Source organism: Urocampus carinirostris, chromosome 20, assembly GCF_059441175.1.
Source record: "Urocampus carinirostris isolate Australia breed hairy pipefish chromosome 20, RoL_Ucar_1.0, whole genome shotgun sequence".
NCBI lineage: Eukaryota > Metazoa > Chordata > Actinopteri > Syngnathiformes > Syngnathidae > Urocampus > Urocampus carinirostris.
The window spans coordinates 25,004,108-25,023,442 of record NC_142368.1 but is presented as its reverse complement, the minus strand read 5'-3'; the positions used below and the strand labels follow the sequence as shown (position 1 = coordinate 25,023,442).

Sequence of the window (19,335 nt, the reverse complement as noted above, 5' to 3'; positions counted from 1 at the left end):
CTAGCATCAAAGCCTTGCTACGACCATTGTAAATGCACCGAAAGATTTATTCGAAATGAAGAGAAACTACGCTGACGGTGATCCATGTTCACCCCCTTGACGTCACGAGCACAATGGTGTGCTCGGCAAATCGCGCTGTATATACGCGGAGAAAGGCGTTTGACTGTCACACGCGTAACACGCTAATTTCACGTAATAACACCGCGATACAGGCGCAGAACATGCTATTACCATGCTCCGCCCACGATTACCCGCTGAAATTTCCCGTCCTACCCATGTGTAACTACGCCCTGGCCGCGGCCAGAGCACGTCGTTCCGCGTCATTTCCGCGTCATTACCTCGTGTTGACCACGTGTGTGGCACGCGGTTTAACACGTGCTCAAACTTTTGAGCAGCTCAAAAGTTTTGAACGCGGCCAACCACGTGAAAATTTCCGACCGCGAGTAAAGCACTGCTCTATCTCGTCTATATCGCGGTCTTAAAACGTCCAACAGCGCCCAACGACATCTGCTTCACGGCCAGAAGTTTACGGCATCGGCCCGGTATTGCAGTACCTCCGGGAACGGTGCATTCGCAATGATCGCAGCAAGGCTTTTGGGCTAGGACCTTAGCTTGGCCTTTTGGCTGAGAATAAGTGTCCCGGCTCCTAGGCTTTGTAGCGTATTATGAACTGACCGATAACGGATAATGGATAATGAATAACGAAGATAGAACAATAACCCTTAAAAACCCCAAAACCCCCCGCGGTCCAGCCTCGATAAACTCGTGAAAGGCTGTGTCCACGCGCTCTCAAGAATTGAACAGCGCAAAATATTTTCGCGCTGCCACCCGCGCGCGAATTTCCGACCTCGTGTTATGCACTGCCGTAACTCGTCTGAATGGCGATCTCAATGCGTCCTATAGCGTCCGGCTCAAAGTCAGAAATTTCTGGCCGTGATTCAGCCGCAAATGTCTGTGTGACCGGCCCCTAAGGGAGACTGCAAGCTAATGAAGGAGTCTTATCGGTCCTGCCCTGTGGGACTCTGGAAGCAGCTGGCAGGTATCGATTAGCCAAGCGGAATGCGGCTTTGGCAGTTGGCATGGGAGGGGTCTGTCAAGGCCATGGAAGGCGACTTTCAAACGGCTTCAAGGAAATTCTGGTCCACCATCCGGCTTCATAGGGGGGGGGGAAGGGTACGCCATCAACACTGTTTATAGTCGAGATGGAGCGCTGCTGACTTCGACCCAGGACTTTGTTAAGCGGTGGGCAGAATACTTCGAAGACCTCAATCCCACCAACACGTCTTCCTCCAAAGAAGCAGAGCCTGGGGACTGAGGTTGGCTCTCATATCTCTGGGGTTGAAATTAATGAGGTGGTCAAAAAGCCTCAGGGGTTGACGAGATCTGCCCGGAGTGTGTTGAGCCTCGGGATGTTGTGGCGTACGCCTCTGCAACATTGTGTGGACACAGGGGACACTACCTCAGAACTGGCAGATTGGGGTGGTGGTACCCATTTTCAAGAAGGGGGAACTGTAGAGTGTGTTTCAAATACCGGTACATAAGAATCACACTTCTCAGCCTCCCAAACTAAGTCTATTCTGGGGTACTGGAGAAGAGGGTCCGTCGGGTAGTCAAATCATAGATTCAAGGGTAGCAATTTGGTTTTCGTCCAGGCCGTGGAACTGTGGACAAGCTCTACACAAACTCTAAGGTCTTAAAAGGTGCATGGGAGTTTGCCTATCCGGTCCACATATGTTTTGTGTACTTTGAGGATGCATTCAACCGTGTTCCTCGGGAAGCCTGTTATCAGGGCTGTGCGGTCCCTGTAGGCCCGTTGCCAGAGTTTGGTCCATATTGCCGGCAGTAAGCCGAATTAATATCCAGTGGGAGTTGGACCCCGCCAAGGCTGCCCTTTGACACCGATTCTGTTCATAACCGTTATGTTAAGGACAAAATTTTCAAGGCGCAGCCTTGGCGCGGAAGGGCTCTGGTTTAGAGGCCTCAGCATTGCATCTCTAGTTTTTACAGATTATGTGGTGCTGTTGGCTTCCTCAAGCTGTGATATTCAGCTCTCACTGGTGCGGTTTGCAGCCGAGTGTGAAGAGGCTGGGATGAAAATCAGCACTTCCAAGTCCGAGACCATGGTTTTCAGACAGAAAAAGGGTGGCATGGTGCCGGGTAGGGGAATAGATCTTGCCCCAAGTGGAGGAGTCCAAGTATCTCAGTGTCTTGTAAAATATTTAGTGTAGGATGGGACGGAAGATTGACAGACCGACCCTGTACCAGTCTGTCGTAGTGAAGATGCAGCTGAGCCAAAAGGCAAAGCTCTCGATTTACTGGTTGCTCTACGATACTACCCTCACTTAAACTGAACTGTGGGTCATGACCAAAACACAATGTGTTAATATCAATGAGAATAAAGACAATTCAATTCAATATCTGCAAATAACATGACCAGCGATAACTGAAGAGAAAAGTAGCCAGAAGTCTCTGTAATTAATTTCAGGGTTTTTTTTGCGTGTTTTTGAAAGCTTTCTTTGTCTGTTTCATTGGTCAACTTGTCAACCGGAATTATCGCTGCGATTGTTTTTACCCTGAGCATTCATGTTCTCTAAACCGGAATTTGATTTGATGATATCTCTTAGCTGTTAAGACTCCTTTTGTCTTGTTATTCTTATCTTTCACCAGATGTTCATGTTAGCCCAACAAGAGTCATAAAATTAAGCTGAGGGCTATCTTAGATTTTAGGGACTGGAAGTGGACTGACAAGCTTTCTTGTTCTAAATTGACCCTGTCTAAAAACGATAACAATGCAATGAAGTGGCTACAGTACATTTAAGGCTTTGGTTGGGATTGGCATGATAAAATACACTTGTGGATCTGTTATAGCTCGCTGCTAACCGGGGCATGCCCTAGATTGGTAACCAGTCAATCGCAGGGCATATAAAACATAGAAAGTAAGCATAAAAATAACCTACCCCTCTCCTATTTTTTTATAATTGAAAGGAGAAAATAAATCAGTGTTCATTCAAAAGGCCTGATGTAACTTATACATGTAAGTAAATGTGTTTGGAATGTAAAATGAATGTAACTACTCCTTCATGTTAAGTAAATCTGAATGTATTAATCAAGTCACAAAAATGTCAGTTGCAGTGAAAACATTTCACTACATAAATTATGCCAATTAGATCCAGTGATACCTCTACATACAAGCTACTCAAATTTGAAATACAAATATTTTACCCAATTTCGAGAGAAAATCCAAGTTGCGAGAATTCCCAGACCTTGCCCCTCGGGTTATAAAGACATTTTAATAATTATAGTAATAATAACAACCCCTAACCACTATGTATGACTATACACTTTGAAATTGTTATCATTATTAGTTTGATTATGACGCACCTCACATTCTGCGTCTACATTATTATTATCATTAATATTGTCAGTATCAGCCTGATCAGCATCTGTTTGCTTTTTAATCAGGCACAAAGTTGCCAACTACGCCGATTGATTACGTCAGACAAGGCCCACTACGTCAATAGCAAAATGGCGGCCACAAGTGGAAAGTCCGTTCTCTTCGTCTGCCTGGGTAAGTTGCTCAGTATTTATCCAGAAAAGGACAAAATGTGTTGAATATACACATTTGTCACTATTTGGAGGAGTCTCTTGGACAGTTTCTGTTTACAGATATTTTAACAAAAGTCTTCTAGTCGCAGTGTTGATTTTACCTCTGAAAAGTGATGGGTCTCGGGGACTCGCATGCTCAAAAATCTATGGGTGCCAACAGAGATCTATGGGTCCCCAAAATTTAGTGTTACCGAGGTTGAAATTGTAAATCGGCGACAAATATATAATATAAATCCATACATTCATTCAGTTTTAATCATCACAGTTTATCGGTAATACAAATCAGTTATCACTTCAAGATTTTTCGGTTCACAAAAATATTTTACATTATACAAAATAATATTGCTGAAATAATTCTATTAATCCATATTCTTTTGTTTATTTTCTTTCATCGGATCGTTGGCGTCAACACACTAGTTTTCCTTGCCTCCGCAATCTTCCGAAGAATTTATCTGCCGTTTTTTCCAGCCGGAATTATTGCCGTTGTTATCACTTTCTGCATTATGTTTCGACTTATTACTGACACTGAAAAAATTACCAATTTTGTATAGAGGGCTCCGCGCTTTGTGCTAAAAATAGTAACACGGCTTCGTGCCGCCATCTTGGAAGTCTGTCGATTACAAGCGGTGATAGCGAGAGGAGCAAATATTTACTCAGTTTGTCTATTTATTTACTCAACTAGCTTCGTTTGTGTATGGATTTTGTCCATCAACCCTATGGAAAACTACGTGGAGAGTTTAGACAATCAAGCACGCGAGCGGTACGCTGCGAAGTTGCATTTTATTGGAAAATTGGATCCCTACAAAATTATAAACAAGGACTGGAAGTCTGATCCCGATTTGTTCCCGTGTGTGACTTACATCGAACTTGTTAACTATCTTATTTTCCACCCAAGTCCCTTTTGTGAACTGAAGGATTTTCAAAATTACAAAAGTATGGAAGCCTACGACAGATTTGTGTCTGGTTGGGTTCGGGATGTATCTGTGCACACAAGCGAAGGTGATGAAAACAAGATTGTGAAAGGGAAAGTTCTACATTCTCAGAGTTTGTCTCAGCCAAGTTTACAACCATGGATCATTGTTGACAAGTCGTCATTGATTCTGTGTGCCCATTGCAACTGTGTTGCAGGTTCTTTACTGTTTCTTTTCTTGATTTAAGTCTCTTGTGTCGCTGTCCAGATTTTGAAGGTGAAGTGGTTCGTGGACTGTAGCCTAAATTCTTGTTCGTTGCCCAGTCCGGATCAGTCTCATCCCAAGGATGTGGTTTGCCTGTAAGGAAATTGATAATTATCAAGTTCAAAATCTTATGTTATAAACAATTTGACATACTTTAAGTGTGCTTATACATACTCATGGGTCACAGATGGTTAGAATATTATTTTACATTTTTAAAACAATTTTACAACAACAGTAGATCAACATCTAGATCTTTTAAGAATATTTTTTCAGAAATGTTACTCAAGAAGCAACACCTACAATATTTAACCTAGCCATACTTGAATGGTGTCGACAGATGTACATGAAGTACACATGTCCCATAACCTTTTTAAAATGTATTTGTACATCATAAATAATTCAATTTACCTGTCAGAAAGTGGTCAGAACAAACACGAACACAGTCGACCGGTTGATAGCTGCCAGCCACATTCGTCTTTGCCGTTCACTTTTCTCCTGAGCTTCAATCCCCTGATTGTAAACACACTTCGGAAGTCTAAAGAAGCCCTTCCCACCCTTTTCCCCTCGGCTACAACAGCCAACAATAACGCACGTATTCGGCATTACAATGTAGAATCTAACTGGTTCGCTGAACAATAACAATGAAGTGAAAAGCTTTGTGGACTTCCAAAATGGCCGCCAGCAATGCATTGTGGGTAATCCTAGGACCTCGAAGCACTCTATTGATTTTCACCTAATACTAACGTTTTTTTCAGTGGCATACTCATACCTGTCAACCTCCACGGCTCCATGCACTTACAAACTGTCATATTTTCCCTTACAAAATACAAAAAAATCTTACGCCATATTTTTTTTTCAAACGTGTTTATGTAGTTTAACATGTAATATTGTACATGTGTTTACTTATATCATATATTGTTAATGAACATTTTGTTGTGAGACACTGAGTTGCTCGACATGAATGAGGTTTATTATTAAAAAAAGTTCAAAATGAAGTAGCTTGGACGTTCACTGTAGAAGGAAAAAATACATGCAAATATAATTAAGTAGAATAATACATTTTCTTATTCAAATTATTAATTCATTTTCTGCATTAAATTATTGTTGGTAATATACCGGTTAAAGGAATAACCACATACCTGTCTTTTTTATCTTCTCCTTTTATACTTCCTATTTTTCTTAACTTATTTATGCAGCATCATAATTCGTAATGTAATGGATCAAAGCAAGTGAGTCGTTTGAGAGCCGGCTCTCTTTAACAAGTTGAGCCGAAAAAGCCGGTTCTCTAAAAAGAGACGAACTTCCACCACAACAATGACGTAATCTTGTTTTCCGAGATCGGCGTGCAGACGAAAACTCGAACCGCGAGACCAAAACAACAATGGCGTATCTGCCTGACGAAAAGTTGAGTGCGGTAAAATTTTGTTAAATAAAAGTATCAGGTAATAATGACAATTTTGTGTCAAAAAAGTTGTGTCCCGGGGACGCACGTTGATTTGACACAATGCGTCCCCAGCAAAAATGATGCGTCTAGGACGCAGGGACGCGGGCAAACGACAACACTGAAGTCGTACGAAAACAAGTAAATGACTTTCGAACTTTTAACATGATTCTTAACTTGTGTGAAATCGCCTAGCAAGCGGATATTATATTCAGAATTCTCTAAGTGATCCACATTTCATTTTTGTTGTTCAATCCCCGGTTTAAGTTCCGCCTAAAAGAGGATTAAGGTCACAAAGGTGTTGAGACAGAGTCGGAACCCTTGTGAAAGTCTTATTCAGGTTAAAACCTTCAACTTCTGTCTAGAGGATTAAGCCCAAGTTTGAACCTGGTTCATATTTATGAATGTATACTTAGTGTTAGGCCTGCACGATTTTAGGGGGAAAACCCCTAACAATACTAATGGCAAATTTGATCTGGGGCCAGGTTATGCTTCTGTTGTCCCAGCCTTTTTCCATCTAAGATGCCCATGCTACACTGTTCTGCAGGCATGAGATTGCAAAAGAAAATTCAGGCGAGGAAAAAAATACCTACTAGTTCTGTGTGTTCCAACTTTGATTACTTTGTGAGTAGCACTTGCAGTAACTTTCTTTGGTTGGGGACAAAATTTCAGTGTGTTGCCTTTTCAAGAGACCAAAACCGTCCAGATTCTCCAAACGGTTCAAACAAAACATTCAATTTAATCTGGGTACGTCTTGGATTGTGATTTTAGGTGAATTTTACAGGCTGGTTAAAGGGTCAAAATTGAGTATACAGCGCCCTCCTCTGGAGAGCTTTGTTAGTGTTGTAGTCTATAAATCTTTGGGGAAAATAAAACCACTGTGTCGCGTGATTACACAATCACTAAGTCAATTCTCAATGTCGATTAGATTTCGATTAATGGTGCAGCCCTACTTACTATACTTCTGATGAACATTATTGTCACTTGTGCTAATATGAATCAAATTTTTTCAAGCTTTGTAACATTCTGATGTTTTTTCAGGGAACATCTGCAGGTCCCCTATTGCAGAGGCTGTCTTCAGGAAGATGGCAACCGATGCAGGTGTTGCGGACAAGGTGCTGTTACACACACATGATCTTGCCGTCTTAAAACTAACAATTTAGGACCGAAGTGGGAAACTTTTTTTTGACACAAAATAGCCCTGAAAGTAAAATATTTATATATATTTATTGGAAAAAGCCCCACGATATAATTTGGACAAAAGAGAAAAAAAAAGCCAAACCAGCTCTCCAGTCATAAACAAATTCTTCAGCACATTTGATTTCTCTGTCTGAATTTTTTTGATTTAATAAAACTTGTGAAATGATAATAATAATGCCAAAGCCTGTGTCCCATATAAGTATATAAAATATACTAATTAAAGTTTGTTTCCCTCCCTCACTCAAAGGTACAGTGTGTAATATTTAGTGCCTCCTAGTGTTAATTTTTTTTTTGCATTTAGTTTAAAAAAAAACTAACATTGATTTGAATTCAAGGCAAAAATACATGAATTTTTGAGAAATTTGTCTTTCCATACCTAGTAGTCCACCATGTTTGTCTGTTTATTTGCTTGCTGTGGCATTTTTTGTTTGCATTAAACAACAATGCTATTTAGAGGTCAAATATTACACACTTTGCCTTTTAGACTGTTGAAGCTCAGTTCGTCGTAAATAATTATTACAAAACAAGGTGCAAGCAAAGTTCTTTTGTAGAAATATCACGAAATACTGCAAAGGAGAAGTATACCAACGTAATTACCATTTGGTGCAAACAGGGCTGGGCGCAAGAAAGAATGGGGGGGTGTAAGCTATGTGGGTATAACTGCCCACTGCTACCTCTCAAATTGCTCTGGGCGTGGTGTTTTTGGGTGCTTACAGTTTGTTCTTTGGGTTTTCATCATTAAGTGTCTCAACTGTGAATATTCTGTAAAATTCGGACTATAGAGCGCACCAGATTACAAGCCGCGCCCAGTACATTTTTAAAGGAAAAAAACATTTTGTACATACATAAGCTGCACCTGACTATAAGCCTCATGTGCGCACATTGAAACTTGAAATATATACAAAGAAAGATGGTACAAAAAAAGAATCTTAATAATATTCGGTTCCTTCCCCTCAATGTTCCTACGACCTGCCGGCGGGCTGCTGAACATTTGATAAACAAAAAAGTGAGAAGCTTATGATTCAAAATATGATGACCATTTCAAAATATACTCATCAGAGAAACATCACGGTCAGTCCGAAAGAAAATACCCAAAAACTTTAAAGCCGAGGTAACTCACCATTATGTCCCCTGGCCGTCTTCAACTTGAAAATGGCTTCGTTACATCAAAGACAATCCATAGAATCCAACCGTGTAATGTATTTACTCCAAAACATCATAATGCCGACAGATAAATAGGAATCCTCCTAAAACATTCTGTTTTGTTTGACGTTGCTTCTTGTAAGCCTCATTATTTCCGATTACAAATAAACAGACTCCTAAAATTATTCCCAATTTGGTAGTTTGGCTGCCCTATTGATTGACACCATTTTCATCATGAGGGTCTTTTCAGAGTAGTTTTATCCATGCCCAAAGCGTGAAGTTATATTAAACTTGCTTTTTTTTCGATACATGTATTCCACACACCTTCACTGCTCGGAAGGCCGTTATAAAACATGCATAAATTAGCCGCATCATAGGGTTGAAAGCTTGGGGGGAAAAGTCGCGGGTTATAGTCCAGATTTTACGGTACATTTTTTTAAAATGAGCTTCCATATAAAGGGTCCCTAAGCGACGCACAGCAAAACGGGGTCTGCTGGTGTAAAACCGTGACCATAAACTGTAGATGAGATTGTATTCCGTATACTGGACCAAAACAATTTTCACTATCTGTGTTGCTTTGGCTTTCCATGCAATAAAATGGGCCTTGTTTCATCTCCAAGCCAGATGTAGTCACGAAAGAAGCCACATCTCGCTTGCCAGCCTAAGTTCCGACCCCAGATTTAGAATACAGTATACAACAAGGATGTACATATTTTTTTTTTTGTGTGCATGTTCTCTCCTCTGGCCAGTGGAGGATAGACAGCGCGGCCACGTCCTCCTATGAAATAGGAAACCCGCCCGACCATCGCGGAGTGGCCTGCATGAACCGCCACAAAGTGTCCATGTCGCATGTTGCCCGGCAGGTACGATCTTCAGCCGCCTTTCCTTTGTTTTGTTGCAGTGGCACATAGACAGCGGCGCCACGTCCGACTGGAATTTGGGCTGTCTGCCTAACTCCCGCGGGCTAGCCTGCCTTAAGGCCCACGGCATTGACAGCGCTCATAGGGCCCGACAGGTACACAGCACGTCACAAAGGTTCCGATTCTTACATCACTAAGCATACTCAAGGTTGTGGGATGCTGGTCAAACAAACTTAGCCTTTTTCAGAATAAAACCCCAATGCTCTTTGTGTCAGAAATATACGAACTAGTGAGTCAACTTTCATGAAGGAGAAAATAAATCAGTGAAATTTATTTCAGGTCATGGTTTAACAGTCTATTATTACACCTTCCTGGTCCAAAATTTACATGAGGACAAGGAAAAACTCAAAAAAACCTCAGCATGTGGAAATTAAGAAAATTTGAGAAGGGGCTGCACGCCTTGCGAGGTAATCCCCTTCCGGGATGACAGGACGCAATGGATGATGCTAGGTTATCAATAAACAATAGAGGGAAGAGTATTCCACAGCACAGATGAACTTACAGATTTCTTCTTGGCTCTAGAGATCACTAATAGACCAGCATCTGTTGAGAAACGCAAATCAAGCATTTAGACACATATACTGTAACGGATTAATTATCAAAATAGTTTCCCGTTCGATTATTACTAGGCTGATATCAGATGCATTTTGGATTCTTCTGATGGAAAATATTTAAGTTTTCAGATTTTTTTTTATATATATATTCATGCAGCACATTCAAGTTGTCACATTAAAAATCATTAGAAAGAGCCATGGAATTGAAGCCCAGCCCAAATAGTATTTTGTTTCCTGATTCAAAAGATGTCTTTTGCGATGCCGGACAAGGATTCAGTCTGCCTTTTGGATTCAGTTACAAAATTCCGACTTTTGCTTTGATCGATTACACCTTGAAATTGGTCACATCAAAGGTTATTATGATGAATTATTAAGACATCATCTCTAAAAATGGCTGGGGCCAGCCCCGTCTTCAGAGTGGCTGAAGGCAATGAGTCACAAGGCTGCAAGAGAATGATGTGTTCATAAATTCAGTTTGTTTCCAATCCCCAAAAATGGATTTTTTTCCTTATTTCAAGCAACCATTTTCCACTCCCCCCCCCCCTCCCCTCTAGTGCCCCCCCCCCACACACACACACACACCCATTTCGATTCTTACGGATTAATGCCACTTGCTCACATCTCCTTTGGCCCGTTTGTCTTCCTGTGACACAGCTTCGTTCGCCTCGCTGTAATCTCCTCAAAGCAAGGCCGCCTTGCACATCCCTGTCCGTACCCTAACCTTTGACCTGCGCGCTCTCCTTCATCCTTTTGCTTCCTCACCAGTAGTGCGCTCCCTTTTGTTTGATATCTGGGGATTGTCCTGGTGGCAAGCAAGGGAGCCCAAGTTGGATGCACTTTTCGGAAATTAAAGTTCAAAGTCTGCTCTCTGGTTGTTATCACTTAGTAAACGTTTGAGGAATGAGAGCAAGTTGAGGGCCAAAACACTCATGAAACTTGAATCTACAGTATTTATTTTTGTAATATAACAGAAAAGCCTTCCCTACCCAATTTTTTTTTTTTACATGTAAAAGTTGCAAATGTAATGTTGTCCAGAAATCGAGGATTAGCTCAACTGTGCTAGCCAGGCCCAAATAAATTGTGGGGATTTGGTACCTTGCAAGTCCGTTGTCCTGACTGACCTCGACAAATACAGAAGAATTTTCAAATATTTTAATGTTGCGCTTCGATGCTTCATTGTCTCCAAATTTTTTCACAAATCTTACTAGCCGCTTGATTTTTTTAAAGCAGTTTTCTCTTCAAGTACATCAAATTGATTGTTAATCTGAAAATGAACATCTTTTTTAGTTTTTCTATTTTAGATTGTGTTATATCAGTGGTCTTTAAAGGGCCCACGCACCCCAGGGGCCCCCCTAAGGACAGCTGAGGGGCCCGCGGACCTGTTGTGAAAATAGCTCACCAGTGCTGGGTCTGTGTGAGTTTCTAGGAAAGTTATTTTTTTTTTTTTGGTTAAGTCTATTTCACCTTACTTGAAATAATTGAAGGGGGAATGCGTAGTTTGAGGTGTCCTTAAAAAGTTTAAGTTTTTCCTCTTAAGTGTGTGTTAACAATGCCCAACTGAGTTCAAAGAGCCTTTATATATATTGTTTACATCCGTTTTACCTTACTTAAACACGGAGCGCATTGAGCTCGAAGGAGGCGGGGGACGGTGGCAGGAGAGATTCTAAGAGCATTCTCGAGGTTTTTCCTTTTTCTTTGTTGATGAAAATGGTAAGAGTAAGAAAATGACTGTTTCAAATACGGTCCAAATGGAAACCCAAACCCCCAAAAATATTTTAAGAAACATGAGTTTTTTCTAGTGCGTCTTAGAGAGACACGTAGATGCACGTGCAACTTGACAAAGGCTGCAATGATTATTTCAGCCAGAAGATGGCTTAAGCAAGTTGAATATTTTGAAGTTACGAACAACACCTTTAACCTGGTAATAACATAAGTTGTTATCTTAGAAATGCATATCATTGGTGCCCTTTGAGCTTATTTGTAACACAAAGTAGCTCTTGGCTTGAAAAAAATTGGAGACCCCTGTTTTTTGTTTACATGACACTGTCCCATTTGTGCCCTTTATTGGCCAGTTACAGTGGCTTGCGAAACTATTTGGTCCCCCTTAAACTTTGTGACATTTTGCCTTCAGACATTTCAGACTTCAAACATAAAGATATAAAACTAATTTCTTGTGAAGTATCAACAATAAGTGGGACACAATCATGAAGTGAAACACACTTTATTGGGTATTTTATACTTTTTTAACAAATAAAAAACGAAAAAGTAAGTGTGCAAAATTATTCAGCCCAATTGAGGTAATACTTTGTAGCGCCTCCTTTTGCTGCCATTACAGCTGCAAGTCACTTGGGGTATGTCTCGATCAGTTTTGCACATCGAGAAACTGATATTTTTGCCCATTCCTCCTTGCAAAACAGCTTGAGCTCAGTGAGGTTGGATGGAAAGCGTTTGTGAACATCATTTTTCAGTTCATTCCACAGATTCTCAATTGGATTGAGGTTTGGACTTTGACTTGACCATTCTAACACCTTGATATGTTTTTTGGTGAACCATTCCATTGTAGCTTTCGCTTTATATTTTGGTTCATTGTCTTGTTGTAAGACAAATCTCCATCCCAGTCTCAGGTCTTTTGCGGACTCCATCAGGTTTTCTCCCAGAATGGTCCTGTATTTGGCTCCATCATCTTCCCATCAATTTTAACCATCCTTCCTGTCCCTGCTGAAGAAAAGCAGGCCCAAACCATGATGCTGTCACCACCATATTTGACTGTGGGGATGGTGTGTTGAGGGTGATGAGCTGTGCTGCTTTTACGCCAAACAGAACGTCTTGCATTGTTGCCAAAAAGTTCGATTTTGGCCTCATCTGACCAGAGCACCTTTTTCCACATGTTTGGTGTGCCCCCCAGGTGGCTTGTGGCAAACCTTAAATGACACTTTTTATGGATATCTTTAAGAAATGGCTTCCGTCTTGCCACTCTTCCATAAAGGCCAGATATTTGCAGTATACGACTGATAGTTGTCCTATGGACAGATTCTCCCACCTCAACTGTAGACCTCTGCAGTTTATCCAGAGTGATCATGGGCCTCTTGGCTGCATCTCTGATCAGTTTTCTTCTTGTATGAGCTGAAAGTTTAGGGGGACGGCCCGATCTTGGTAGATTTGCAGTGGTCTGATACTCCTTCCATTTCAATATTATTGCTTGCACTGTGCTCCTTGGGATGTTTAAAGCTTGGGAAATGTTTTTGTGTCCAAATCCAGCTTTAAACTTCTCCACAACAGTATCTCGGACCTGCCTGGTGTGTTCCTCGTTCTTCATGATGCTCTCTGTGCTTTAAACAGACTTCTGAGACTGTCATTGTGCAGGTGCATTTATACAGAGACTGATTACACACAGGTAGATTCCATTTATCATCGTTAGTCATTTAGATCAACATTGAATCATTCAGAGATCCTCACTGAACTTCTGGACAGAGTTTGCTACACTGAAAGTAAAGTCAAGTCAAGTCATTTTTATTTGTATAGCCCTAAATCACGAAGAGTCTCAAAGGGCTTTACAGATCACCACACTATATTACACAGACTATTTTTCAGCCGACGAGAAGAGTAGGTTATTCATATGCTATGGAGTAGAAGTGAGTTTTAAGTTTAGATTTAAACATTTCCACTGAGGTTGCAGATCGGATCTCAGGGGGAAGCGCATTCCACAGCACCGGTGCCCGGATGGAGAACGCTCTCGAACCAGCAGAACACTTCTTTGCTCTTGGGATCACCAGAAGACCGGCACTCTCAGATCGTAGGCTTCGGACCGGGACGTAGGGGCAAATCAGATCTGAAAGATAAGAGGGAGCATGTCCATGTATGATTTTGTACAATACTAAGAGAACCTTGAAATCACATCTATGGCTAACTGGGAGCCAATGCAGGTTAGCCAAAATCGGTGTTATGTGATCGTACTTTTTTGTCCTAGTTAAAAGCCTCGCTGCGGCATTTTGTACCAGCTGAAGTGACTTGATTCTAGACTTCGGGAGACCAGAGAGTAGTGCATTACAGTAATCGAGACGGGAGGTGACAAACGCATGAATTATAATTTCCGCATCAGACTGAGACAGTATTGAATGGATTTTCGCAATGTTACGAAGATGGAAGAAAGCGGTTCTAGTAATTTTCTTTACATGCATTTCAAAGGATAGATCAGGGTCAAATATGACACCTACATTTTTAACTGAGTCACTCTGTGTGATGTGACATTTGTCAATGTTCACAGCAGTTTTTGAGAATATATCACGGCATTTAGATGGACCAATGACTAACATTTCGGTCTTTTCAGAGTTAAGACGCAAGAAATTGAGTGACATCCACTCTTTTATCTCAATGAGGCAGGCCTCCAAATTTCCACAGTTTAGTGTGGGAGATTCCTCCAACGGAAGATATAGTTGAGTGTCGTCTGCGTAGCAGTGGAAGCTGATATTGTACTTGCGAATAATATCACCTAATGAAAGCATGTAAATACTGAAAAGAAGGGGGCCAAGCACTGAACCCTGCGGAACACCGCAGGTAACATTAAAGGGCTCAGATGTCATTTCACCATATTTAACACAGTGCGTCCTATCTGAGAGGTAGGATCTGAACCACGAGAGGACGGTTCCTGAGAGACCAATCCATTTTTCCAACCGTTCTAGTAGGAAATTGTGGTGCACTGTGTCAAAAGCAGCACTAAGATCCAGCAGCAGCAAAAGTGATGAAGCGCCAGAATCCATTGCCAGTAGGAGATCATTTGTTACCTTGATCAGAGCTGTCTCAGTAGAGTGGTTAGCCCTGAATCCTGATTGCATGGATTCAAAAAGGTTATTCTCGGATATGAAAACATTTAGCTGCTGTGCCACTTCGTTTTTTATTTGTTAAAAAAGTTCAAAATATCCAATAAAGTGTGTTCCACTTCATGATTGTGTCCCACTTAATGTTGATGCTTCACAAGAAATTAGTTTTAAATCTTGATGATTGAAGTCTGAATTGTGGCAAAAGGTCAAAGTTCAGGGGGACCAAATAGGTTTGCCAGCCACTGTACTTGTAGAGTCAAGTCACGTTTATTTTGTATAGCTCTTAATCTCAAGTAGTCCGAACGGGCTGTACAGACTTGTTACATCAGTATTTAGGTGAATAACAAAAAGCAAAGCAATGAATGTAGATTTTTCTCACAAGGACTGATTGATATAAGTTCTGATTTTGATCATTTGCATTGTATGTTTTTGTTCCAACATTTACACGATAAATTTACGTTTTTCTTTGGCATGTGTTTTCTACTTACAGGTGACCAAGGACGACTTCATGAACTTTGAATTTATTCTGTGCATGGACGAAAGCAATTTTAGGTCTGCAAATGGATGTTTTGTTACTTTTATTGAAAATATTAGCAATGCGTGTTGAGTGTGATCAGTGACCAACTTGGATCAGAATGGAAAAGTAGATAAGAGAAGGGGTGCAAATACGGCCCTCTCGAAAACCGACTTTTGTCGCCCAGCTACCTATTCCCATGAACAGTGAGTTTCAACTAACGTTGAGGTGAATGCCTCCTTTTAATGAGCAATAGCCTTCCTTAATCTCCTGCAAAAGGTCAGGGTGAGGGGTAATTTTTTCCTACTTTGAAAGTTAAGGGATCATTTTTGAGATCACATGCCCACTGCAGATCTGATCTATAAGGAGCTTAGCGAGTTCTTTGGATGCCATGTCTATGCTCCTTGGGCAACTTTGTTCACTCACCGCCTTTCTTTCCCACATATTTTTCTCAGCCAATTGTAATCTGGGCAGAATTAGGAAAGTTAAACCAGCATCTGATTCTTTGCCTATTATGCATGTCGATATAGTTTACATTGTGTTATTTGTCTGACTTCTCTGTTGAAGAAAAAAAAAATCCCTTTTTTTTTTTTCTTGACCCCTGCAGCGAATTAAATCGTAAAGCCAAGTCGGTGAAGAACCCCTTGGCAAAAATCGAGCTGCTTGGCACATACGACCCACACAAGCAACTAATCATCAAAGACCCCTATTATGTAAGTATTTCAGTCAACGAGCCATCTTTTTACAAAACCTGATATTGGAGTGAATGCGAAAAAAACTATGAGTTATTCCACATGCGCTGTAAACTGCAAGTGTTCGGCCTCAATTTTTTTTGACGGCTGCCGGCCTGTAAACTATCTTCCCTAAGCAGTTTTCTTATATTTTGCCTCAACATATTTATGGAAGGCAGCACAGTGATGAAAGGCAAGGGCTTAAAATGTAGTCATTTGAAGGTTCTAAAAATTGTGCACATTTGAGGATTGTCTGGTGACCAGTTCAGGGTGTACCCTGCATCCATCAGTATTTCCCCTTTATTTTGGCATGCTTGTATTCATGATAAAATTCGACAATAACATAAAAAGGTCGGTTTTCATTCAAATATATTAAAATAATTGTAGCTTGTGACTTTTGGCCAATTTTAGTTTCATAGTTGCCGCTACAATGGACTCAGGCAAATTAATATATTATGTGCTGTAAAATCATAAAGAAAAAAGGGATGACCACCCGTCAAGTCTCAATCTTGAGGTTAGCGATTTTGGATCTGGCCTTCATTGACATAATTTAATGGGTTTTTTTTTTTTTTTTTTTAGTGGCACGCTGTCTTCACATTCCCAAAATATGCACCATAAGTTGATTAAGACTGTCTTTTAGGCACTTTGATTGGCAATTGATAGCAATGCAAACTCCAAATCTGACAACTGAAGCAGGTTAAAACAGTGAGTCAGTGGGGGAATATTTATCTTTTTGGTAGAACTACTCTAAAATGAGTCTTGTTGGAATGGCCAAGTTAACATGTGTACAAACAAGTACGATCGTAAGGAGAAAATCACGTCAATGAAGACTTTCAAAGGGAAATCAAACAATGGAACGTGATTGTTTCTCGACTTGTGGCATTAATCCTTTTGTTATGTCTGCAATCTGGAAAAGCCCTCTTCCAATTGTCTTAACTTTATTTGCCATAATAAATATCTTTTATTTGGCTACTCCTTGACTTTGTTTATTTATCAGCATTTTTGAGCAGTGTCATTTGCAAAGGATGTCTTTACTTGGTTTGCAAGGCCACAAAAGAGGTGCCTCTGTCACATTAGTCTCATACACTTGAGTAAAATGGCTCATTTTAATTGAGAGAGCATGATACTCAACCTAACCTTTTTTTCTGTCCTTGAAATCAGTTTTAGGCACCTTTTGTTATTGAAAAAAAAAAAGTATCCTGAAATGTCTGTCTGGAAGATTAACATTCTATCCCACTTTCCTCTCCCATTTCAAGTCCATCCCTTGTAATCAGTCAAGAGACTTTTGTTCTTTTCCAGTGCTGCAAAAAAGAAAATGTATTACTTCCGTATTATATTAACTCATAAAGAGAAGCATTACTTTTGTCAGATTTGGGGATTTGGCTTTAACTGAGAGGCACAAATTGAGCTGATTAAGATCTCTCATCACACTAATTATAAAATGAATGAACTCAGAAGGCGAGAAATGAAAAGTTTATTCCAGTGCGTGTGAGGACCTATACTAGGATGTCAATGCCATTGCCAAAGTAGCCGTTAACTGTATTTGAAAAATACAGAGATCCCTAAATTTTCGCGGTTAATGAAAAACCAGAACCACCCGCGAAAATCCACGAAGTAGTGTCAAACCTTAGCCCCCCAAAGGGTTGAACTTACCTCAAGATGGTCTCATTACTGACTGAGCATATTAGACTGTAACAAAACAATTACAGATCTACAAATAATAACACACAATTGCAGTTGAATGAAAGGTTGTATTGCGATTATACAATGTAAGAAAGCAATTTAGAGCGCATCAGGTTTCCTTGATTTGAGCCAAGTCTCCGCGATGATTACAATCAAACCGTCCCAAATGTAGCGGTTTCCCACGAGTTGTTGATCCAGTTGATTAGTTTCATGTCTAATGGACCTGTCCTTTGGCAAGATACCGGGTCCGCAATGGTAGCTTAGCAGAAATATTAACCTAACCGTAGCACTAGGCCCAACCTGGAGATTCACTATTGCTTTCTCTCCCGACCCCCCTTTAGTCGATTCTTGGATTCGATAACAATCCAGGCAGCACCCGCTGGTAATAACAATTTCTTTGCACTCTTTTGACTTTCCTCAAAGTATTATTTAATAGATTAATTTATTTTTAAAGTAACAAGCCGCTAAAAGCTAGCAGTCGCTATGCTTCCCAAGTCTGTTTACGTCGGCAGCACCTGCCCGCTGTAAAATTGACAGCATACACCAGCCAATCACAGTCGCTCACACAGACAGTCCTGCCAGCCTATCACGGTTGCGCACACAGTCACACCCACCCAACACATAGCGTCCTCCCTAATCTGTCTCTGCTGTCTAACAGAACACAATGCATATAAAATGATATAAATGTCAAGGAAACAAATTCAATTCAAAATCTGCAAGGAGTGCACCAGCATCAACCAAAAGTAGCAAAGGTTCACTGTACCTTCTTTAAGTTTCTGTTTAAAAATATGTTGCCTTTGGATCTTTTTACATTTTTTGTATTTACCATTGCCAACATGAAATATTAACATTCGTCTCCCTTTATTCCCTCTCCAACTTGCTTTTTTTTTTTTGTAGGGGACTGATGACGATTTTGAAAAGGTATACGAGCAGTGTGTTCGATGCTGCAGGGCCTTTCTTGAGTCCAACTCGTAGCATCGTTGTGGCCACCGGTAAAGCGTTTTCTGGCCACGCCGCACAACCACGCCAATGTCATAAAAACCACCTGTGGAATGCTTCTTCCGACCGCATTGTTGGCTGAAAAGGATTCCTGTGTTCAAATAAAACAATACAAGTCGACCTTAAACTTGATGTCTCTGTGAGTTGGTGAGGGAGGCAGGAGCCAATTCTTTTGTTTTTTCAAATCTCTTGCAGATACACAGGATCGCTATATGAATAAAGATGAATGGACCGAAAGTTTGATAAATTAACAATGGCCGACCGTGAGGCAGTTTCATAAGAGATCTCTTGAGAAGTCATGGAAATATTCTTTTGGTTTCAAAACAAAACCCACTTCACAGCATGTAGCAAGTCAGCACTTCCTTTTACTTGCTTCTGTTTGGTTAAAAACACTTCAAACTGGTTGTTCGAGCATCTGTGTGTGACTAATGTAGTTACATTTGCTATCTGTATTTTACCCATTGGAGCAAGTAATCAAGGAAATGTGTTTTCAATTATCTTTAGAAAGGCTTTCAATCATTGCAAATTCACCGTTAACTTTGTGTCGTAAGA

At 40.6% G+C, this 19,335-nt stretch overlaps 1 protein-coding gene across 4 annotated transcripts; it reads left to right on the top strand.

The window, feature by feature from the left end:
- The first annotated feature begins 3,453 nt into the window (after positions 1 to 3,453).
- On the top strand, positions 3,454 to 18,910 carry acp1 (acid phosphatase 1). 4 transcript variants are annotated; one of them, XM_088324744.1, is made up of 7 exons: positions 3,494 to 3,568; positions 4,785 to 4,876; positions 7,264 to 7,337; positions 9,467 to 9,580; positions 15,347 to 15,408; positions 15,978 to 16,083; positions 18,682 to 18,910. In XM_088324744.1, exons 2-7 carry the CDS (start codon positions 4,864 to 4,866, stop codon positions 18,757 to 18,759), a joined length of 447 nt encoding a protein of 148 aa, XP_088180870.1. In that variant the 5' UTR covers positions 3,494 to 3,568; positions 4,785 to 4,863; the 3' UTR covers positions 18,760 to 18,910. The 4 variants fall into 4 exon arrangements, with proteins under 4 accessions (XP_088180868.1, XP_088180867.1, XP_088180870.1 ...); XM_088324743.1 differs by lacking the exon at positions 9,467 to 9,580 and adding an exon at positions 9,315 to 9,428; XM_088324742.1 differs by lacking the exon at positions 4,785 to 4,876 and having other exon boundaries at positions 3,454 to 3,568.
- The last annotated feature ends 425 nt before the right edge of the window (positions 18,911 to 19,335 follow it).